The sequence below is a fragment of the Trichosurus vulpecula genome, chromosome 2 (genome assembly GCF_011100635.1).
Source record: "Trichosurus vulpecula isolate mTriVul1 chromosome 2, mTriVul1.pri, whole genome shotgun sequence".
Lineage (NCBI taxonomy): Eukaryota > Metazoa > Chordata > Mammalia > Diprotodontia > Phalangeridae > Trichosurus > Trichosurus vulpecula.
The window spans coordinates 59,925,364-59,941,000 of NC_050574.1; the positions used below are offsets into that span (position 1 = coordinate 59,925,364).

The window sequence follows — 15,637 nt, forward strand, 5'->3', positions numbered from 1 at the left end:
AGAGAGAAAGAGAGAGAGAGAGAGAGAGAGAGAGACAGATCAATGGATAGATTGATAGAGATAGAAAAAGAAAGGTAGGTAAGTAGATAAATAGACAGATATAGGTAGATGGATAGGTAGATCGAAAGAGAGAGGGAGATAGAAATAGAGAAGGAGAGATAGAAAGGAAGGTAGGTAGGTAGATAAATAGAGATAGAGAGGTAGAGATACATGATCGATAGATAGATAAGAGAGGTAGGAATAGAGGGGAAGAAATAGATGTATAGACAGAGAAGCAGAGATAGACAAATGGATACATACATACATACACATATACATATACAGACACAACATTTTATTTTGTACTTATGAGAGACACGCAGTGAATCCCATCAACACTGTTCCATCTGCCCACTCTAAAAAGCCTATCTCCATCTCAGTCACCCTGCAAGCAGCTGGATCAGCCATAGGGTTCCACAGTAGCACTCAGTCTGTTACAGACCATCCACCCTGCTGCTGTTCCTCCTCCTTAAGCCTTTCACCATATGCTACAACTGTAGGCCCATCCTGGTGGTGAACAGTTAAGTTCAGCTGCCGGTGACTCAGCACTGTTTCTCACAGTCATGCTGAATCAGCTCGGCTCTCAGCTTAGGTACTTTCTCTGGCCGTGGTGCTGAACAAAATAGCCCTGCCTTGGACCAGTGGGCAACAGCAGTAGCCAGGAGCAAGGTACATCATAATGCTACCAGGGATACAGAAACCAGCTCCTGGAAGCTGTGAGGACAGAGTTCCCCAGCAGAGCAAGGTCCTGCCAGTATGATGCTTGCCCTCACATCTTCCAGAACTATCGAGATGAAGAAAACCTTTCTGCACTCTGAAAAGGGCAAAGAGCTAATGCCAAAGATAACTGTCATGGACTGAGTCCCGAGACCTGAGGTCAGACAGCAGTTCTATCACTTACTACCCACAAGACCTTGAGGAAGTTACTTAAAATTTCCCTTGGCCTTGTTTTCTTCATCTTCAGATATACAGGACCTTATAAAGGGCTTCCTAGAGGGGTTTTATAAATGACTGTAGAATCATAGCTATCGAGCAGGAATGGAACTAAGAGATGATCGAGTCCAACCTTCTCATTTTTAGAGTAAGAAACAGAGACCTGGAGATCTTAAACAACCTTCCCAAGGTCACAAGGTAGAACAAGCATTTATTATGCACCTACTATGTGCCAGGCACTGTGCTAAGTGTTTTACAACTATTATCTCATTTGATCCTCAGAACAATCCTGGGAGGTAAATGCTATTATTATCCTTATGTTACAGTTGAGCAAACTGAGGTAGACAGAGGTTAAGTGACTTGTTCAGGGTCACACAGCTAGTAAATATCTTGGGCCAGATTTGAATTCAGGCCTTCCTGAATACAGGCCCACTGCTCCATCCAATGAGTTACTTAGCTACCAGGGCTAAAATTAAAACTTACATCCCGTGCCTCTAAGTTTCGCACTTTTTGCACTCTCCAGGCAGATCCTGGTGTGAGTGGATGCCAGGAAAAGCTGAGCTACTCCCCCCGCCCCTCTGCAAATAGAAACAGCTGCCATCAGACAGACGATGGCAAGAGACTGGGTTTCTCTTCCATAGGCATGTGTCATAGCCCCCAGGGCTCAGCTGGTTCGGGACCAATCCAGTCCATTGCTGCTTTATTAAGCACCTACTCTGTGCATTATCCCTTGTGGGAGATGCACAGATGAAATACAGCAGGGCCCCTGGCTCAGTGGAGCATATAATCTGGTAAGGGGAGAAGACATACTTCTTATATTTCTAGGATTTTTACTTCCTTCCTCCAAGTGGGCTGCTGCGTCCATTGCAGGTTGCAGGCCTTCATGCATTTAGTACATGTAGACAGTGATTTCAGGGGTGGCTATAACTGAACAAAATGTGACCCCTGGGGTCAAATTATACAAAGAGCCTCTTGGCCCTTAGCTAGGCTAGACCTTAGGTGTGTCCCCAGGCCTGTCCTCTTAGTCTTCCTGTCTTGGTAGTGGGTACAAGAGTTTGTGCTTTGCTAGCATAAATTTAGTGACTGTGTGTCTCATGGAGGCACCAGAAAAAAAGCATGAATGTCATTGGAGGCCCACAAAATCAATGATTCCCAAGTGAGATAGAATGCCCTCAAAGAAGGAAAAGAGATGATCCATGTTCAGCTACCTACCCTTGTTCAGAACATCAATGCTCTTCTTACCATGCTCTTCTTCCAGCATGGGATAGCAGGAAGTGTTGGACTTGGAGTTAGGAGAGACCTGGGTTCGACTCCAGCTTTAGGGCTGTGTGACTACAAGCAAGTCAGTTCACGTCTCTGTGCCTCAGTATTCTCATCTGTAAAATGGGGCATGATAGTAGCATCTGCTTCACAGGGTTGTTGTGAGGATCAAATAATTTGGGGGGGGGGGAAGCACTGACTCTGGAGTCAGAGGACCTGGGTTCAAATTCTGCCTCTGACATTTGTTACTTAACTTCCCTGGGTCTCAGTTTCCTCACCTGTAAAATGAAGGAGCTAAACTAGATAAGCCCTGAGATCCCTTCCAGCTCCAGCTCCAGGAACTTCGTAAGATGCTTTGCAAACTGGAAAGTGTTAGATAGAACCTCGAGGAGCCCACAGTGTTCATTTTCTCTTAACAGATAGGAGAGAGAAGCTAAGCAAATGCAATCCCTCTAATCGGCCTCTCAGCCAGGCAGGTTACAGGCTTGTTCTGAACTATGTGATCATGGCTTAATGGAGAGGAAAGGGGTCCCAGAGTGAGGAGACACAGGTCAGGATGCTGGCTTGGACCCTTGTTAGCTATGTTACTCCACCCCTTTAGCCTCAGTGTCTTCTATGAAATGGAAGTAAGCTCCCTGAGGGCACGGACAGTCTCTTGTCTCTTTTTGTATCCCCAGTACTTAGTACAGTGCCTGGCATACACAGAGTAAGTGCTTAACAAATGTTTATCAATTGGTTGAACAACAGTACTTGTCCTGGCTGCTTTCTAGAGAGACCTTTGTAAAATGGTTGTCATTGTCAGGAGGGGACAAGTGGCTTGTACAACAGCTGGATGTAACACCTGACCTTTTGGAAAGTCCCTGGTATATCACCCCCAGCCCCCAGCATTAACCAGCTCTTCATAGTTCAGGTTTAGACTCTTCCTTTGGCAAGGCAGTATAGTACAATGTCCCAGAAAGACATAGAAGGAGTGCTAGACTTGAAGGCAGGAATCTGTGGATTCTAATCCTGCCTCTGACATCAGCCGTGTGATCATGGGTAAGTCATTCAGCCTATCTGAGCACTCATTTCCTCATAGGGAAGAGAAGGGAATAAGCATTTATATAGCACCTACTGTGTGCCAGCACCTACTGTGTGCTGGGCACTATGCCAAGTCAGTAGTACCTGTCTCCCAGGGTTGTTGTAAGACACAGAAGAGCTAATCTATGTAAAGCACTTTGTAAGCCTAAAGGTGCTATATAAAAGCCTGACATGACTATTACTGCTATTTCCCTGCCATGGGGTGCTATAGGACTTCTGCAGTTGGCTGCCACACTTTATCATTCCTTCTAGGGTCTCTTTATCTCTGACACTCATGAGCTTAGGCGTAAATTCATTCCGCCATAGACACATTCCGGACCAATGAGCTAATCCTGCTAAGTCTACGGTTCAGCAAGCCATCTTAAACCTTCTTTTGCAGGTCTTCCGAGAGAAGGTCATCAAACTCGGAGAAAAGCTTCTGCCAGCCTTCAACACCCCCACTGGAATTCCCCGGGGGATGGTAAACTTTGGGAGGTAGGAACCATCTGCCAGGGTTGGAATTGGCTATCTTCTTCTCCTGGGGGGTCTGTTCCTCATGCTGCAGACTGAGTTAGCTACAGGGAGAAGTGGGCTGAAGCAAAGTGGTTTAGAGGGGTAGTCATGGCTTACCCCTCCTCTTTCCCGTGACAGCTGGCAGCCAGCTGCCAAAATGAGGAGTGAGGAAGCCTGTGGTTAACCCTTTTTAATGAGTCCTTGAAGAAAAAAAAAGTTACATGATAACTTTAATATATATTTTAAAAGAATAGCAAGCCATACAGAATAGATTTATACTTTCATGTACAATCATCTTTGTTTTATTCTACTGTGTTATAGAAATGCTTGGTTTATTTCATAAATTTAAAATAAAATTAATTTAATTTAAAAAAACCCAAGTCACCCAACCCACTAGGCTAATGCTGTTCCTTCCAGACTAGGAAGGACCCTAGGTACTCTTGGATGGACAGCTCCTCTGCTAATCCTTCTTTAGAGCCTAGGACAATACCTTGCATTCAGTAAGCAATGAATAGATGTTTGTTCAAAGAATTTTGAACCTACTAGGGAAATACAACATAATATCCATAACTATAATACAAAATAGGGCATTATATAGGGACATAAGGAAGCAACAAATTTAAGGGCAAGAAAAAGAAATAGTACTTCTGGTGAGAAAGATCAGGGATGGCTCCTGGAAGAGCTACATAGTGAAGATTAGGGAGGGTTTTAATGGTCAAGACTGGAGTGGAAAGAGTATTTTTGACGTAGCAAAGATGTGGAGGTGGGAAACTACAGGGCATGTAATGGATGGTCAGTAGTCAATTCAGTTTGGTAGGGAAAGGGGGAAGTGAGATAAATTTGGAAAAGTAGAGTGGCTTTTCATTGTATAAGACTTTGGAATTTGGAAATAGGGAAAAGAATTTGGACTTTATCTGGTAGAAAAAAAATTAATGCCACTTGAACGATCCATTGACTGGTTGGTATATATTAGGGCGCCTCTGAAGACTTTGAGCAGATTAGGGACATGATCAGCTCTGTATTCAGAAGTCAAATAGAACCTGTGCAGGATCCATGGGAGGGGCAGTGTTTGGAGGCGAGGGGGATGATTTAGGAGGCTATTACAGAAATCCACGCAAAAGTCTTAGAGTAGAGTGGTGGTCATAGGAATGAGGAGGAGGAGGTAAAGGATTCTAAAGAGATTGCTAGAGAAATATTTACTGTTCTGTAAAAAAACAGATGCAATTTTCCTGTGTCTTCTTGGTAACTGCCAACCTGTCCCATCTTTATCTTTCCACCTCTGCTCCAGAGCTCTATGCTTATAGACCTATTGACCCATGGATGCTCATAGAAGAAGCAGGGTTTGGAGCCTGGAGGCACAGATCCATGACCCTGAGCCTGTTAGGGTTGCTACTCCCACTGTTCCAATGCTTAGGATACCTTCTCCTTGGAAATCCATTTGATGCCTATGACTTTCTGATCTTTGGAGAATTAAAGTAAGGTAGCATCAATCTCTGGTCACCTGTCTAATTTTTACCATAGAGACATCCCAGATCCTATGAGGGGTGGGGAACCTGAGGCCTCAAGGCCACATGTGGCTCTCTTGGACCTCAAGTGCAGCCCTTTGACTTAATTCAAACCTCACAGAACAAATCCCCTTAATAAAAGGATTTGCTCTGTAAAATTCGGTCAAAAGGCCACACCTGAGAACCTAGAAGGCCACATGTGGCCTCAAGGCCACAGGTCCCCCATCCCTCTTACCCTGACTGTGGAACAGTGGGGAAGCCATTTCACTACTTTATGCCTCAGTTTCTCTCCCTGTAATATGAGAAAAATCCTACTTCTACCCATGTGGGTTGTTCTGAGGAAAATTCTTTGGGGACCTTAATGTTCTATAAATAAGAGTTGTTGTTATCCACCAAAACCTTTGGCAGAAATGCTAGATAATACCAACTGCTTTTCTCTCTGTGGCCCACAGAGACAAAAGCAGCATCTGGGAAGATGAATGTTGGGGGGGTGTTTGGGGGGAGATGGCATTAGCATTTCTTACTTTGTCTGATTCATGATTTCCTTGGTGGGGGCCCTCAACTCAATGCAAATCAACAGACGTTTATCAGGCTGTGGACAAGGCCCTAGCGCTTCATGCTGGGGATGCAAAGGTAGATTATAATAATAGAAACTGACATTTATTTAGCATTTCACAGTTTGCAAAGAACTTTACATACATCATCTCATTGGAGCCTCACAGCAGCCCTGGGAGGTACCACTATACATGCTGTGAGCCCCATTTTAAAGATGGGGAAACAGAGTCTCAGAAACTTAGGTAACTGTCCTGTGGAGACAGAGCTTGGAAGCATCAGAAGTGAACTTTGAACTGATGGTTTCCTGACTCCTGTCCACTGGGCTGCACCGCCTCTCATGGAACTCCCAAGGAGCTCATGGTCTTAGGGGACAGAGGCACAAAGGCAGGTGATAGAATGGAGAGAACAAATACCCGGACTTGGAATTGGGAAGCCCTAGGTTCGAATATCTCCACAGATACTTACAGGCAAGTCCCATCAACCCTCTAAGCCTCCGTTTTCTCATTTCTAAAATTATGAGGTCGGATTTGATGTCCTCTGAGGTCCCTTCCAGATCTTCTCTGTGATCCTGTAGAGAGAGAGAAGGACTGGATCTGAGATTGTGCTGGTCTAGAGAACTCCCAGAAAAGGAAACTCCCTCCATTAATTCAGGTTAGGAGTCAGGAAGACCTGAGTTCAAATCTGACCTCTGACACTTACTGGCTGTGTGACCCTGGGCAAGTCACTTGACCTCTATTTGCCTCGGTTTCCTCATCTATAAAATAAGGATGATCATAATAGCACCTATCTCCCAGGGTTGTTGTGAGAATCAAATGAGATAATTAGAAAGCACTGAGCACTAATGCCTGGCACGTAGTAGGTGCTACATAAATGCTAGCTATTGTTATTATTCTCTGTATTTCGTGGTCTTCGAGAACTGCCCAGAGGACTGGATGGGTAAGTTATTTGGCCAGGATCACACAGCCAATAGATGTCACAAGGGACCTGAACCCAGGTCTTCCTGGCTCTGAGATCTGCATTCTCTCCACTGCACTAAGATGCCTCGCACCCTATGAGATAACTACAAAATGAGGGAGGGGTAGGTGGGTGGAATTACTATACTTACTATAAATCATCACTTCAGCAAGCCTTTAGTAATTGCCTACTGTGTGGCAGGCACCATGCTGGACACTGCAAGTACAAAGACAAAAATGAACTCCCTCCTGCCCTCAAGGAGTTTACATTCTATTGGAAGGATACAGCATGGAAAAGATAAGTCAGCACATAATAATTGGAGGAACGAGAGGACGTAGGTCTGGGAGTCATCTGTACAGAAATGTTCATTAAACCTGGGGGATCTAAGGAGGCTGCCAAGTGAGCGAGGAGAGAAAGAAGAGAATAGGGCCCAGGACTGAGCCTTGGGGGACACCCACAGTTATGGGTCTGGATATGGCTGAAGATCTAGCAAAGATAAGTGAGAAGATGTTTTTGAGTAAGTAAGGGGGTGGGGAGAGAGGGTGGGGAGGGAAGAGAGAGAGAGACAGAGAGAGAGAGAGAGAGAGAGAGAGAGGGGGGGGGAGGAGAGAAGAGGGAGGAAAGACAGAGAAAGTGTCATGAGAACCTAGAGAAGAGAGAACATCCAGGAGGAGGTGCCAAACAGTGTCAAATGCCACAGTGAGGTCAAGAAGGGGAATGACTAAAAAAAGTGCAACCATGAGATTGCCAGGAGCTTTGAAGAGGGAAGTTTCAGTTCAGTGACAAAGTTGGAAGCCAGGCCACAAAGTAGAAAAGGAGGAAATGATCATCACTAATTGGTAGAAGTGAAGGGCATCAGGGAAGGCATTGTGGAGGAGGTGGCATATTAACTGGGCTTTAAATGATGGATAGGCTTTCAGCAGGCAGAAGATTAAAATTCTGGGCATTTGGAACAATCTGAGGAAAGAAAAAGTGCAGAACTGTAGAGGGTATGTTCAGAAGACAATTTGACTGTAGCCTAGAGGAAGAATGAGGCAAGATTGGAAAGGTAGGATAGCACCCAATTGTGGAGAGCCTTGAATGACAAGCTGAGGAATTTGGATTTCTGTTTGGTGGGCAATAGGGAATCACTGAAGTGTTTGGAATCAAGGAGTAACATGACCAGATTCATGCATGAGAGAGATTATTCAAGCAGTGGTATACAGAAGTGTCTCTGTGTATGATCTGAACCAAATTCAAATGTCTTTGGGAAATGTTTTACGAAATAAACAAAAATACAATACAACATGGATAATGTTAGTGTGGGTTTTCTAAGTCAATATGTGGCCTGCAGGGATCCATTTCTATTTGAGTCTGACACCACAGAATGGGTAGCAGTGGGAAGAAAGTCAAACTTAGTACGAGGTGATCACTACAATCCATATGGGTAATGGAGCCTTGTACTAGGGTGGGAACTATGAGAATAGACAGGGAAGGCATCAATTCAAGTTACTATGGTGAGAGTCAATAGGACTTAATAAGTGTTTAGATAAGAGAGGCAATAAAGATGGACACACTAGGGTTTTTCTAGAGAAACCCAAGCTATCACTGCTGGAGCTGGACATGGGCACCTGGGACTTCTTCAGAGATCCCTTGTCCGTAAGCACCAAGACTGAGGAAACACATCCAAAATGCCAGCTCAGAAGGCCTTTCCCTTCTCTTCTGGCCTTCATGTGCTGGGGGTTCCAGCAGTGAGGTGCACCCGACCTCCCTCATTGCTTTGGTTGCCTTAGCTTTCCCCCTTATTCGTCTACAGATCTCTCTTCCCAGCCCCTAATCTCCAAGAGATCTGACTGGACCCTCTTTGCTGCCAGCCACCTCTGAATCTCAAGGAGCACTTCTTTAATACAGACCCTAACTGACATTTCTGATAAAGAAAGAATATTTATTTTCAGCACTCTCCATCTTCTGAGGTACAGTGGGGGTGGAAGGGGATTATGTATACATATGTATGTGGATGCAGATTTGTTGGCAGAAATTCCTCTTTCTTTAATGGGCAAGATATTCAGCTGTTCAAAACGCTTCCTCCTTCCACCCTGCCAAGTGTCAGGGATACCTCCTACGGTGGGCAGAAGAAGCCCAGGCTCTGCTCTTCAAAGAGAAAGTCTGATAAATTCCAGCACACGTGGCTGGCATCAACCTAGGGGGCCCAGTCAAGACAGAGAATAATCAGCAAAGTCCTGGCAGCAAGGAACTGGAATTCAGAGCCAGGTTGGGCAGCTAACTATGCCAGGACCCCACAGCTGGTGGGTGGGTAGGGAGGTCTTGTGAGATGTTCATAAAAGAGTGAACTGAGGAGGGCATTTGGTATTTAGGATGTCAAAGATGGGAGGGACCTTAGAACATAGAATGGCAGAGCTGGGAAGGCCCTTAGAACACAGGATGTCAGAGCTGAGAAGGCCCTATAGAGCATAGGATGTCAGAGCTGGGAGGGCCCTTAGAACACAGAATGTCAGAACTGGGAGGACCCTTAGAGCACAGGTTGTCAGAGCTGGGAGGACTGTTAGGACACAGAATGTCAGAGCTGGAAGGGCCCTTAGAACATAGACTATCAGAGCTGAGAGGGGCCTTAGAACACAGGATGTCAGAGCCAGGAGGGCCCTTAGACCATAGAATGTCAGAGCTGGGAGGGCCCTTAGAACATAGAATGTCAGAGTTGGGAGGGCCCTTAGAACACAGGATGTCAGAGCTGGGAGATCCTTAGAACTAGTATATCAGAGCTGAGAGGAGCCTAAGAACCCTTAAATATCAAACCTGGAAGGTACCTCAAAGATCATCTAGTCCTTCTTTCTCATTTTACAGAGAAGGAAGCTAAGTTCTGGAGGAGAAAAATGACTCCTCCAAAGCCTCAAAGAGCTAGGGGAGGCCTGGGCATCAGCCTCGGGCTTCCTCACCCCCAGGCCGGTGTATTTCCTGCTCTAACGCTCTGTTACCCAAAGAAGGCTACTTTCTATCACCATATCTTGTCACCAAGGGAACCAGGAGTGAATAAATGACAGTCTATATATAATATAATAAATAGAGAGTGACTGATGGCAATAATCTGCTCTAAGGAGAGGACCAGCTTCCAGGCCAGTAGTTTTCTGTGGTACTGAGCAACCCATGGGGAAGGAAGGAAGGAAGGGAGAGAGGGGGAAAGGAAGCATTTATTGTTTACTATGTGCCAGGCATTGTACTAAACACTTTATTAATACCATCTCATTTGATCCTCCCAACAACCCTGAGAGATAGGTGCTATTATTATCCCTTATTTTACAGTTATTATCCATTTTACAATTGAGGGAACTGAGGCAGTCAGAAGCTGAAGTGACTTGCCCAGGGTCACACAGCTACTAAGTGTCTGAGGCCAGATTTGAACTCGAGCCTTCCTGACTCTGGGCTTAGCGCTCTAGAGAGAGCTCTAGATTTGGAGTTGGAGTTGAGTTCAAATCCTGCCTCTGCAATACCTGTATGACCTTGGACCAGTCACTTTACCTTTCTAGGCCTCAGTTTCCTCACCTATAGGACAAGAGGGTTGTAGTAGATGCCCTTTCAAGCACCCTACAGCTCTTAATCTATGGCCCTGTGGCTTGAGCATCCCCACTAGAAGCTTCATCCGAGTTGGGGAGGGGAGAGCTGAGCAGCTCCTCTATGTCAGGCAGAACGAGGGTAGGACTTTTTTTTCCCAACAGCCTTTGAAATTTCCTGTCCTTGCCTCTCTCGGTGTGGGAGGGGAGAGCTTTGGGGGGAGGGGACCCTGGCAGTAGCACTCACCCCACTTACCAGCCCCTGGAACGGAAGCCGTGAATGATGTTTATGTAAACAGTCGGGCTGCTAGGCAACAACAAGACTAATATGCATTCTTATAGATGTTAAAGATTTACAAAAGTACCTTCCCTACAACTCGGAGGTAGGTAGAGAGGGTGTTATTCTGCCCATTCAGTAGGTAAAGAAACTAATCCCAGGGAGTTCAAATGGCTTGACCAAGGGTGGGGAATCTGCAGCCACAAGGCCACATGTGGCCCTCTAGGTCCTCAAGTGAGGCCCTTTGACTGAATCCAGCACTTGAGGACCTAGAGGGTCACATGTGGCCTCAAGGCCCCAGGTTCCCCACCCCTGGGCTTGTTCCTTGTCAAACAAGGAGCAGTATCTGAGCTAGGGGTCTCAAATTCAGGACCTCTCCCTCCAAGTCCAGAGCTTGTGCTGATTCTCAGGCCACTATCGTGGGTGGAAAGGAAGTAGGGAAGACCTCAGAAGCCAGCCGACTTTACATGTTCTGCATAGGACTGCTCCCCTCCCATTTTGTTATTTGAATACCGTAGCAATCCCCTTCATGCCTAAATCAGGGTTCCTCCCTGGGAACAGCCTGTATTGGGCAACTTTCATGCCACACAAATGTAAAAACCAAAGGCTGCTTGGCTGTCTTTTACTTTGAAATTTCCTTGGGATCCTCATTACCACAGGCAACATCAATTATTCACTCAAGGCTCCCTGACCTGTTTGGTTCCAGCTGAAATCTGAAGGCAGAATCCCCATTAGCAGCCTGCCCTGCTGGGAGCTTGTAAAGGAGGGTCTGATTTGGACTGGGGGTGGGGTGTGGGGAAGGTGAAAGCTCTGTTCCCTGTTCCCTGTTTCTCCTGCCCCCCCCCCCAGGTTCAGCCTCTCTGGGAACCTCTTACAGCTCCCAGCCCCTCAGACACTAAAGGAGCCATGTGTCAACCCTAGGACTGGAACTGCTTTGACACAGTTATTCAATCACTCCCTTTCCAGTTCCCAAGGGCACTAAAACACCACCAGATGTGGAAAGAGGAATCACAGTGACAGAATCTGACAGGATACAGTAATACTCCATAGATGGCCATCCGTCCTCTGCTTGAAGATATTCAGGAAACAGAGAACCCACCCTTCCCGAGGCAGCCTGTGGCCTTTTGGGTCAAATCTGATTTTTCAGAAGTTTCTCCTGGCAACAAGCCTAAACGTGCCTCTCTAACTTCCTCCCATTGTTCCCGTTTCCACCCTGGAGACCAAAAGAACTCAACTAATCCATCTTCCACATGACAGCCCTTCAAGTACTTGAAGGCAGAGACTGTCTATGTGTCTTCTCCTCCCCCTGCCGCACCACAGGCTAAATGTCCCAAGCACCTTCGGGTCATCTGAATGTGGCACCCATTTGAAAAGGGTGCTCCTCACCCCCCTTTGCATACTCTGATCCATGTTCTTCCTAAGAGATGGCCTCCAGAATTATACACAGGGCTCCAGATGGGAGATAACCATGACAGGAAGGAGGGGAGAGGTCATGGAATCCTAGGATTCTGAGCTAGAAGGGACCAGGGTTAGTCCAACCCTCTCGTTTTACAAATCAGGAGACTAACACTTGGAGAAAAGAGATTTGCCCAGGATCACATGAGTACAACATAGCGGAGCTGAGGTTTGAACAGAAGTCCTCTGTCTCCCAATCCATCACTTGGACCAGTGCGGTTCAAACTCCTGCCCAGTGGAAGAATCTTCTCTCTGACAAGGGATTGTCCATACTGTTTGGATGGATGGATGGATGAATGAAAAAGCATTTAAGTGCTTCCTATGTGCCAAAAACTGTGCTAAGCAATGAGGATACAAATAGAAAAAAGAACCCTGCTCTAAGGAACCTGTGTTCTAAGGCTCCTCCCTGCTCTGCCATTCTATGTTCTAAGGACCTCTCTAAGCTCTTACATTCTATGTTCTAAGGACCCCTCTAAGCTCTGACATTCTGTGTTCTAAAGCTCCTCCCTGCTATAAGGAAGCTGTGTTCTAAGGCTCCTCCCTGCTCTGACATTCTGTGTTCTAAGGACCCTCCCTGTTCTGCCATTCTGTGTTCTCAGGACCCCTGTAAGCTCTGACATTCTGTGTGTTAAGACTCCTCCCTACTCTGCCATTCTATGTTCTAAGGCTCCTCCCAGCTCTGACATTCTGTGCTCGAAGGACCTTCCCAGCTCTGACATTCTATGTTCTAAGGACCTCTCTAACCTCTGACATTCTGTGCTCGAAGGACCTTCCCAGCTCTGACATTCTATATTATAAGGCCTCTCCTAGCTCTAATATTCTGTGTTCTAGAGTCCTTCCCAATTCTGATATTCCATGTCCCAAGTCCCCTCCCAGCTCTGACCTTCTGAATTCTAAGACTGATTCCAGCTCTGATGTTCCATTTAGTCTGTGATTCTAGTGGCTTGTGACAGGTGGCACCAGAGACAGGCTTCTGATTCTGGCAAAGAACCAGTCTTTAAGATGTTTTGATTCTAGAAACAACTAATAGCAGTCATTGGAAAAAGTGACCCAGCCAGCAGGATAAGCTGGGAGTCGGGGCTCTAACTCTGGCCTTGCCTCTGAGTCTTCAGCCTCTTAGCCTCCTACTCTGCCTCCTGCCTGTAAAGCTAATTAATGATTGCTGCTTCCTTCATACACCCTCTGGAAAGAAGGGAGGTGGCAGAAGTGAAGTCCTTGGAAAGGCTGGGTGTTCAGTAAGGTACTTGCTTATTGTTACTGTTTTCATCAGTGTTGTTTTTTTAGCCTCCTTCTCCAGTAAGTTCTTAGTGTCCTGTGGTCAGTGTCTGGTTCACCTCCCTCTTAGAAAGAGGCAAGGTGGGGAAAGGTTTATAGAAGAAAGGAACCTTAAGACATAAAATGTCAGAACAAGAAGGAACTGTAGAACATAGGATGTCAGATCTAGGAAAGACCTTAGAACAGAGAATGTCAGAGCAGGAAGGAACCTTAGATCATAGAATGTCAGAGCAGGAAAGAACCTTAGAACATAAAATGTCTGAGCAGGAAGGAACCTTAGAACATAGAATATCAGAGTTAGGAGAGACCTTAGAAGAGAGAATGTGAGAGAAGGAAGGAAGCTTAGAACATAGAAAGTCAGAGATGGGAGGGCCAATAGAACAGAGGGTATCAGCAGGAAGGAGCCTTCAAACACAGAATGCTAGACCATAGAACATTTTTCTGTTAACAAGCATTTATTAAGTGCTGACTATGTGTAGGTAACTGCACTAGGAACTGTTTATGACATTCTCGAGCTCACAAGTGAGCGTAACCATAGAGAATCTTAGCAAGAAGTCACTAGTGGTGGGGGTGACAGGAAAGGCATTCTCCAGAGCTGAATCTTGAGGGAAGTCAGAACATCTAGGAAGCAGAGGAGACCGGGGAGAGCATTATGGACAGGAGGCAAAGGCAGTGAAAAAGCCTGGAGTCAGGAGCAGGGCCATATTCAAGGCACAGCAAGAAGCCCAATGTTACCGGGTAGCAGAGTATGTGGAGGGGATCAAGGTGCCAGAAGATCAGAAAGACAGGCCGGGGCCAAGTCACAAAGGGCTTTAGAAGTCAAACAGAGGACTCTGTATTTGATCTGGGAGTTAATTGGGAGCCCCTGGAGTTTATTAAGTGGGGGGCGGGTGATCACATAATTGGACCTGTGCTTTAGCAAGAGCACTCTGGCACTTGAGGGCAGTTGGATTAGGATGGGAAAGAGATCTGAAAGCCTGAATGAGGGTGATGGCTGTGGAGAACAGAGATGGAGAAGTATGGTAGAGATGATGGGAAGGTAAAAATGAAGAGACCTAATAACATATTTAGCATGAGGGAGGAGCCAAGGATGATGCCAAGGTGTAACTGGAAGGATGATGGTGCCTCAACAGTCATAGGAAAGTAGGGAAGGGGAAGGGCTAGATATAGGGCTATTTGGGACATAGTCAGTTTGAGATGCCTATGGGAAGTTCCATTCAGGATGTCCAGAAGGTCATTGGTAACGCAAGACTAGAGGCCAGGAGAGACTAGGCCTGGATATTTAGATCTGGAAATCACCTATACAGAAATGGCAGCTGAACCTATGGGAGCTGATGAGATCACCGAGTGGAAGAATATAGAGGAAAAAGAACAAAGGGATGAGGACAGAGCTCTGGGGGACACCCCCAGTTAGTGGACTTGATCTGGATGAAGGAGAGGCAAAGGAGATGGAGAAGGAGCGGGTAGGAGGAGAACCAGGAAAGAGTGGTGTCACAGAAATCCAGAGTGGGAGAGAGTATGCTAGAGGAAATAATGATCACCAGTGTCAAAGTCTACAGAGAAGTCAAAAGGATAAGGACTGAGAAAAGGGCACTTGAATTGTTAATTAAGAGTTCATTGGAGGAAGCAGTTTCAGTTGACTGAAGGTAGATTACACAGGGCTGAGAAGCTTTCTGTTGTTCAGTCATGACCAGCTCTTCATGACACTATTTGGCGTTTTCTTGGCAAAGATGCTGGAGTGTTTTGCCATTTCTTTCTCCAGTTCATTTTACAGATGAGGCAAGCAGGGTGAAGTGACTTGCCTAGGGTCACACAGCTAGTAAGTGTCTGAGGCCAGATTTGAAGCCACAAAGATGAGTCTTCTTGATTCCAGGCGTGCCACTGTATCCGCTGCAGTGCCACCTAGCTGCCCCTTCAGAAGCTAGTGGACACCCTTAGCATAGACAACATTCTTGGTCAAGAAAGGTGTGTTGGTAAGCAAAATGGGCTCTTAGCACTTAGTTCAACAAGTTCCCTTGAAGAGTTTGGCTTTTGTTTCCTTTGAGTAATTCAGTGTATTTCATTGAGTCTTACAAAGTGCTAAGCCACAGGCTCTAACCCCTGTTAGGTGTTAACCTAACCTATGTGGATGTGAACCTCCCAGGGTTCTAAGGGGAGGGACTAACTCAAGAGCCAATCATAGGAGCCTAAGTTCTGGTCATTCAGATGATGTTTGATGATGTCTGAAGCCCTATAAGAAGAGAGGACAGAGCCATTTGCGCAGGGCT

The 15,637-nt window shown here is 46.0% G+C and overlaps 1 protein-coding gene across 1 annotated transcript in view; it reads left to right on the top strand.

Annotated features, from left to right (window-relative positions):
* Nucleotides 1-15,637, top strand: part of MAN1C1 (mannosidase alpha class 1C member 1) — a 140,247-nt gene that overhangs the window by 87,443 nt on the left and 37,167 nt on the right. Inside the window, exon 4 of the mRNA XM_036742631.1 lies at nt 3,692-3,786. Coding sequence (XP_036598526.1) covers nt 3,692-3,786 — 95 coding nt within the window. The remainder of the gene's footprint in view (nt 1-3,691; nt 3,787-15,637) is intronic.